At 54.2% G+C, this 8,192-nt stretch overlaps 1 protein-coding gene across 1 annotated transcript in view; it reads right to left on the bottom strand.

The window, feature by feature from the left end:
* The window catches only part of DNAH17 (dynein axonemal heavy chain 17), a 40,026-nt gene that overhangs the window by 1,878 nt on the left and 29,956 nt on the right, over positions 1-8,192 (bottom strand). Inside the window, 14 exon segments of the mRNA XM_041123355.1 lie at positions 50-193; positions 454-636; positions 1,701-1,883; positions 2,226-2,405; positions 3,119-3,310; positions 3,894-4,121; positions 4,990-5,117; positions 5,275-5,423; positions 5,556-5,749; positions 6,464-6,586; positions 6,778-6,948; positions 7,080-7,220; positions 7,375-7,539; positions 7,914-8,118. Of these exon segments, the coding sequence (XP_040979289.1) occupies positions 50-193; positions 454-636; positions 1,701-1,883; positions 2,226-2,405; positions 3,119-3,310; positions 3,894-4,121; positions 4,990-5,117; positions 5,275-5,423; positions 5,556-5,749; positions 6,464-6,586; positions 6,778-6,948; positions 7,080-7,220; positions 7,375-7,539; positions 7,914-8,118 (2,386 nt within the window).

The raw sequence follows: 8,192 nt of genomic DNA, 5'->3' as shown, positions 1-8,192 counted from the left end.
GGTATCTGCTTGTACCCTAAACTTTAACTTTCACAAGAAATCTGCTCACCCTAATCCGAAGGAGCAGGTCTGCATACCAGGCTCCTAAGCTAAGAAGAGAAGGATAGGCATAACGTGTCCAGGACTCAGGAACGTTGTCGTAGAAGAGAGCATTTGCCAGCTCTTCCATATCCGATGTAATCGTTAGCTCTCCCTTTAAAAAAGAGAAAAGTCTGGGCAGTTTCATCTGAAGAAAGCAAGACTGATGGAAGTATTTGGTCTCAAACTCATCACAAAGCAGGAGGCTGGTACCATCTGACTGCACCCAGCACAGTGGAATGTGTAAGAGCGTGAGCAAGGGTAGCCAAGCACTTTGTACAAGACAATGTTCGTGAACGAGCAACAGCCATTTGCAAATCATGGGAAATTATTTGATAGAGAGAGGTGCTTTCTAGGCAGCTACCTAATGCATACCTTTAGTCCCAAGTCCAGCTCTTTCAAAGATCGCCTGATTTCATGGGTCAAGATGTTCATTCTTTCACATTCCTGGAAGGCAACTACAACGTACGGGGTCTTGTCCACTGCTTTTGCCATGACCTCCACCATATTGAATGGCTCTGGCAGCTTCTCAATAATCTCGTCTAGGACCAACTTCACCTGGGAAGAATAGGCCATAGAACTGCTCTTATCTAAGAAAAAATGCTGTGGGTTAACAGTTAATTAACTTAGTAAGATTTTTCTTTTTCTGCCTTTGTGTTTTGCTGTGCCTCCTCCTCTGTTGCTAATACTCTATTATTTTACTAACTGCTCTTGGATCTTAAAAAGCTGCAGCTCTTTTTCGATAGCCAAGAACTGAAGCCATGGAGGCTGTGAAATTCAAGTGCAAAATCCAGGGAGTCAGGAGGAAGACTTTTTTTTTTTTTTTTTTTTTTTTTTTAAATCTGTGTTTTTAGTAGTTGACATTATGAATGGAAGTTAATAAGCCTGCTCCATCTGCTGAGGGCGCAGCAGTGGCACATTTTGCCACTGGCACATCTCGACCCCATCAAAGAGTAACCTTTCTGAACACTGCTGACTTTTGTAACTGCACCATGTGTTCAGATGGAGTGAACACAAAGAAACTGCTGGGGCAGCATTTCAGCCCCTTCTCTTTACCCTTTGCCTTTCTGAGAGATGCTGGAGGAGAGCAGCTAATGGTCTCATGATCTGTGTGACTAGCTGCCTGCCTGCCTGGAAACTAGACTGATGCAAGAGCAGGGAAGAGAGGAGAGAGCTGCAGATGGGATGGGGACAAATAGGCAGCTGTGGCCAGTACTTTGTCTGCCCTGGGCTGCGGTAGCAGTGCTGCCTTCTCAGCAGCTGTAGAGCGGTGAAGCATTTGCTCGTGTTCAATTACATTACCAATGCCAAAGACTGGCAAAGTTACTGAAATGGAAAGGAGAGCCTGGTCACAGAGAAACCAAGTGCAAATATACTTAAGTAAAAACCTGACCACAGCGTTTCTTGTGAGCTCTGTGCTAGCAGCTCCCCTTTTTCCAGGCTGACAGTTTGTAGCATTAGGTACTGGGCTAGAATCACCCCTCCAGTATCTTGCAGTGATGAAAATCAATTATTACAGGTTATATTCTTCTGTCCATTGTGTGTGGGCCAATATCTGTCCTCCCCACCTAGTCCCCTCCTGGCCTCTGGACTGTTATTGCGTAGTGTAAAACTTTGCTTGCCTTTTCCTCTCGGGAGACACCTGAGCCTCCTCCAGCATCTGATTCTTTGGGCTGCATTTCCAAAACTGTCCGAAAAAGCCTGTCCGAAGTGACAGTCAGGAACCCAATTTCTGCATTGGGGTGAAGGCCATACAAGTAGGGGCTCTCCGGTGGCAGGTTGTCATCGATGTACTCGTGATAACCCTAAGCACAGGGCAGGCACTGACATTAGTTTAACAGATATGTACAAAGGAGCGTGAGTTTCACTTCAGCTTTGAAAATACGTCATCGCTATTTGGTGATGGTGCTTCACAGCTAGCTGGCGTTGCTTATTCAAGATGGTTTTTTACTCACGTCTTACCTAAGTTTTTCCCTTACCACCCCAGCCACAGGAATTATTTTTGCAGCTATTCTGCGTGTTTCCATGGGATTGAAACTTTTTTTCCCCTACATTCCCCGCTGGTTAGCACGAGGGAACTCTGACTAGTGCACATTTATCCAGAGCAGTGGTTTTCCACAGCAAATTGCAGTGTTAATCTTTCTTACCTTGTAATCCAAGCTGGGAGGGATCAAAAACCCTGGAGCTAAGTACACTTCCCCTTCCAGCATCTCCGCACGGATGTATTCACTCAGGTAAGTCCGACACAGCCGGCGGTCCCAGTCGTCTGTGATATGCCCGCCGTACATGATTTCACCAAATAGGTACCGGAGATCATCCCATGGTACCTACAAGGAGAGGCTCACTGTGGGTTTTCTGTGTGGCTCCCCAGAAGTCCCGTGCAGCCTGGGGAAGCTGCACACAGCTGTAGAGCTGTGGGGCCACGGAGCAATGGCTCCTGGGTCGGTCTGTCCAGCATCCAGGGAAGTGACAGGCCCTGGACCCGCAGAGGCTCGATGACAGAGTGAAGGGGAGCAAGGCAGGGGAGCTTGTCTCGGGGGTCTTATGTTTGCCCACAGATTTCACCTTGTCCCAGTATGGACACAGCCAGCCATACTTTGAACCCCCATCATCCCATCTTTATTCAGATCAACTTTGATCATGTCTGTGAAGCCAGGTGAAAGCAGGACTCTCCTAAAGGTGAGACCTCAAGCCTACTCGTTGCACCTTCATTCTCGGGGCAGCCTTTGTCTTTTAGGTGGAAAGTAATTAAAAAAAAAAACCCAACCCAACAAAGCACCGAGGCGTGAGCCAGAGCAGGCACTCGTCCCAGCCTGGTGCTAAACACCCGCTTTCCACCCAGCTTGGCTGCGCTGAGGACTATGCACCTTCACCTGCCAGAGTGTGCAGGCAGCTCCCCAGGGGAGGAGGGGAAGAGCTATTGGCAACGCTGTGTTTCCTCAAGAGAAGGCATTTGTGCAGCAAACTGATGAATTTTTTGAAAAAGGTTGCTTGTCAGTGTGTATTGTGCTGAGGTATGGTCACTTTGTAAGTCCCTTACCTTGGGGTTGGCCTCCAAGTAGTTGTACAGGACGTTAATCGATATGGTCAGGTCACCATTGTTGAAGGGGTAAGATCTGTTCCAGCCCTGAGTGCCAAACTTGCGCCGCTCAGCCACCACCGCGTGGAAGTAACAAAGTGCAAACAAGATGCATTTGAACTCGATTTCTTTGCTGCACATCTCTAACGTGTCCTGCAGTGGAATAAAATGAGAGTGGGTTTGCAAGTGAATTAAGTGAATATCACTAGCAGCCATCCCTCTATTGAAGAAAATTAACAGATGATGGCAAAGGAGAACTGAAGGTTGTTTATTAAAAAAAAAAAAAGTGTAAAATTATCTTTTAAAGATTTGCTAGTTGGTTAATTTTTGCACTCATTTGTTTGTAAAAAAATTAGAAATACACACATATATACACCCCACTGACAGTTGAGGTGGCTTGTTTATGACACCAAGCTGCAGCAGCTTGACATTCAGCCTTGGGAAAGGTGCCAGTGATTTGGTATCTTCCCCGGTTCAGAACCCTCAGGCAGCTCTGGTTAACCTTAAATCACGTCCTGACAAATGGGAGCTCTGAGCACCCCCAGGAGGATGTGCCTGGGGGTGGGCTGGCTCCTGGCACAGCATCCCTGTCTGCAGTGATGCCCCCAGAGATGCTCAGCCCGTGAAACCCCAGGGACAGGGTGAGCTGGACACGCTGACCCAAAATGGTTGAAAGGAACCAGCTGTGCACAGCACGACCGCGGTGGGGGAGAGCAGCGTGGTGGGGCGAGGGTACCTGGGTGAAGAGGTCGAGGGCTTTGTGCAGGTTGGCATACATGCCTGTCGGCGGCTCGTTGGTGATTTTGATGGCGTTTTCCAGCAGTCCCTGCGGGATGATGTGTGCCTCCGGGCTGGGGGCTGGCTCGGCGCTCATGAACACCCGGTAGTCGGCATGGCTGCCCAGGCTGTACTGCTCCACCGTCTTCTCCAGTGTGCCCAGCCACCGGGCCACCAGGTGGATGTTCTGCAACAGGAACCCCTCCTGTACTGCTTGGGCTGAAGTACATTCTTGGGCATCGCTCGTCCCCCCCAAATTCCTACTGTGGCTCCACAGAGAGCACGTGCAGCGCAACACGGCACCGCTTGGGCTGGGGACACCCAACTGACCCAGACAGTGTCACTGGCATCACATGGGGATACACCATGAAAAACCTCACACCCCCATAGCGGGGCTGCCATCCTCTTTGAATGGCCTCCCGTGCTTTTGGCCTCCACTCTCTGTTGCCAGTCTCCTACTCTGTGGCCCCTCTCCGGTTCCCTTGGTGCAGGCCAGCAGTGTTTGGTGCACACCCAAAATCTGTCCGTCCTGGATGTCCCCTCGCCTCCTGCCTTGCTCGTGGCAGTGCAGTGACGGTAAGGGGTCATTGTGCCCCCCCCCGCCACTGCAGGGAGCAAGGGGCACTGTGCTCCCCACCTCCCGCCTCCCCTGTTTCTCTGAGCCCCCCCGTGTCACCTCCTTGCCCCCTTGCCGCTGCCCCTGCTCAAGGCAGCGCTGTGCCTTCCTGCTGCCGGCAGTGCTGCTGCCCCCAGTCCCCTGCCTGCTCCTGCCTCTGCCCCCACCAAGGACAAGCCTGGACCCGGCCACTGCACCAGCTGAGCACTGAGACTGTGCGTGATTGCTAATGCAGCGGGACGTGGGGAGCGGAGCGGGGCAGCTGCTGACGCTCCCCGAGCTCCAGCCATCCCAGGTGCCACCTTAGTGTCAATGGGGATGCTGAGGCTGGGGGAGCCTGGGGACACTCTGAGCTGCGTCTGGCTGTGTGCCGGACTGCGTGCCGGGCTGTGTGCCGGGCCGCGTGCCCTGCCGTGCGCCCCGGTGCCCCCCCCCACACCTGCAGGATGACCCAGTGCCCCTGCGCAGCCGCCACCTCCAGGGCCCGTTCGGCCACGGCCTCCTGGCCCTGCCCCAGCGACACGTTGTGGATCTTCCCGTTGTCGATGGTGAAATTCAGCTTTCTGCCTGGGGAGGGGAGGAAACCGTCACAGGGTGAGATGCCTTTTTCGTTAGTATTAGGAAGAAGATGGGGCTGCGCAGCTCCAGCCGTTCGTGGCTCAAACCAGCAGCGGCATGCAGCCGTTGTGAGCTGGTGCCGGCGGAGGAGAGGGCAGCGGCTCACCCACGGCCTCCACGTCTTTCAGCGGGTCGACGCCAGGGGAGAGAATGAAGAACAGGGGCGTGGAAGGGCTGCTCTCCTTGTACGCCTTGAAGAGATCCACGCTCCTTCCTTCCACAAACTTGCTCCCCATCTTCTCTTCCACAAAGTTCCTACAGAAAAAAATAAAACCATAATGTGGGTTAGGAACAAACGTGGTCACTAGGTGCAGCTGGGGTGGTGACACTGTGGGTCTTTTGCCAGGAGAGCACCGTGCTGCACGCCCCGGGCAGGCGCTGGCGTACCTGATAGCGTAGGTCATCCTGTCCGGCCGCATGCACCGCAGCATGCACAGCTTCTGCAGGGCTGACTTGTTCTTCCACTCCTTGGGGAACACCTCCTTCTCTGGCACCTCAGACTCCACAAACTTCTTCCATCGCTTTGCCGAGCCCTCGATGTCACTGTCCAAGTTCTTGAACTCTTCCATTTCTGAGAGCACCTTCAGATCCCCCAGAGAAGGGCTAAATCAATCCTGGGCTCTGCTCACTCTCGGGGCCCCCAGGCTGGGGGTGTCCCCTCGGAGTCATGTGTATGTGGGGATGGTCCTGTGTCACAGCCAGGCCCTGAGGGGTCCCGCAGCCTTGCTCCACCAGCCCAGGCAGGCTGCCAGACCTGCCCTCCGCCGGACATGGCTGCGTTGGGGGTCCCAGAGGCATCCCTCAGGTGCCAAGGCTGCCTGGTGAAGCAGGGATGCTGCACGTGGGCTGGCGGGGCATCACTTGAACACTCCTGAGCTCATGGGCGAGGAGCTGGGCACACGGGGGATGCTGACAGTCAAAAATACTGGCGAGACGCAACCTTGCCAGCTGCCTCCTCCTGCCGGTGCGAGCAGCCCATCTCCGCTTTCCCTCAGCCCCCCGGGTGAGCGGGACGTGCAGAGGAGGGGGAGCAGTGGGACAGGCTGTCTCTGGCGCTCAGTCGGCTGAATGGCTGACCCTACCGCCTGCCGCAGGGCTGAGTGCGGACCCCCACACCGCCGGCACGCTGCCATCCCACAGCCCCTGCTGGGGGCTGGGATTTGCTGGGTCTCACCAGCCGCAGGGTACAGGGAGGCTTTGCGGACCCTCCCGGCTGCTGCAGGTGACCCCAGACCCACTGTGCTGGGTGCCATGCTGGCATTGCCTCGGCACAGCGGGCGGCTGCGCGGACCAACCTTGATGCCACCCCAGCCCTGGGGCTGCAGGAATTCCACGGGGGATGCGACGCCAGCCTTGGAAGGGAAGCGTAGAAGAAAGTCCAGCTCCGCCAGGTTCACTTCTTTCTTGAGTGCCAGGACCTGGCAAGTTGAGAGCGCAGTGTCACAACCACCCCGGCACACACACAGCCTCAGTGCGAGGGGCTGTGCTCTGGGCAGAAACTACTGAGCATCCAGCAGCAGCACAGAGGTAAGAGAATGACCTATCTAAACCAACATAAACTCACATACAGTATTATACCACAGAACTCTCAAACATTTGCACCCATTACCTGGAAGGCAACCTGGGCCAGGAAAATGAGTTTGTCTCTCTCAAAGAGTCCCCGTGCGGTGTACATATAGACTGAGTAGGTGATCTCATCCGTCAGGTTGATCACCCTTTGCTTGATGTTGTCATCGGGGGCTGTGTGCTGAATGGCTTTCTCAAAGACTCCGTTGAATGCCTGAGGAAGAGCCAGGTGAGCAGCTCAGCACCCAGTCTGCTGGGTGTTTTGTTAGCAGCATAAATGCTGAAACACCGAATCTCTGAGGTTCCCCCAAACCCTGTCCTGCCCATCCAAACCAATTCCTCTACCTTGAGAGAGAACTGGTAGATGGGGTTGATCTTGTTGAGGTCACTCAGGATGAAGTACAACAGGGATGCTCGCTCTGCCGCTGGCCTGTAGTTTTCTCTAGCGACATTTATTTGGACTTCGGTGACTTTAGCTTCTTTCACCTTGACACACAAGAAGGTGGGTGTTATCCACCATCCTGGCATGTGCTGAAGCAGCACCCAACCTCCCACTGAGCGCCGGGTGCCCAGCATGATCCGGGAGAGCTCTCCCACTGCCCGCGGCATCGCAGGACCGGCTTCGGGGCAGCTCACTTACTTTTTCCTCAATTTCTATGGCTGTGCGCTTTGTTGTTTCCAGGTTCTCCACCAGTGCTGTGTCCCCCAGGAACGCCCCCGCGGCAGCAGACAGCCGGGCGAGCAGGGAGTCCTCCAGCTCCTTCAGCTTGATCTTGAACTCGTTCTGGCTCTTTGTGAGGTTTGCCTACAACACCAGCACCCCGGAGAGATGCGTGTCATTCAAGAGACTGTAGGAAAACTCTGGCATCAATCACCATGTTTTTCATACTGTCACCGAAGCGCTGATGCACGAGGAGGGTGGACATGGTCCCTCCTGGGACATGCTGTCACCCGTAGGGCGAAGCGGCGAGCATGCCTGTGGCAGCGCCAGGCTCTGTGGGGCAACGGTGGACCCACAGCCACCCACGTAGACAGCAGGGTCCGATCGGGACTCGCTCAGCTCTCGATAAACAACAGCGAGCTCACGGAGGTGAGATCTCACTGCTCCCTGCCAGAAAAGACTCCGCAGCTCCCCCAGGCCGCTCTCCGCTACCGTCTCGCCGGCAGCCGGGTTCATACCTTCAGGGTCTCCAGGTCTGGCCGCTCTTTGGCCACCACAGCAGCCAGGAGCTGGTCCTCCAGTCCCTCCCGGGTCACCAAGAAGTTGATCAGGGTGCACTGAGCCTGCACCTCTGGCTTGTAGTGAGGGTTGGAATATTTGGTGTGCAGAATCAGTCGGAAGCGTGGGTGATATTCCACTTCTTTATCTCCTATCCTAATGCATCTGTTTAGTTAATTAAACAAATTACATTTCTGTACACTTGGCAGTAACTCATCACAGACAGAAGCCCTCAACCC

Source organism: Aquila chrysaetos, chromosome 5, assembly GCF_900496995.4.
Source record: "Aquila chrysaetos chrysaetos chromosome 5, bAquChr1.4, whole genome shotgun sequence".
Classification (NCBI taxonomy): domain Eukaryota; kingdom Metazoa; phylum Chordata; class Aves; order Accipitriformes; family Accipitridae; genus Aquila; species Aquila chrysaetos.
Note: the sequence above shows the minus strand (reverse complement) of the source record. Positions and strands in the feature narration are given on the sequence as shown.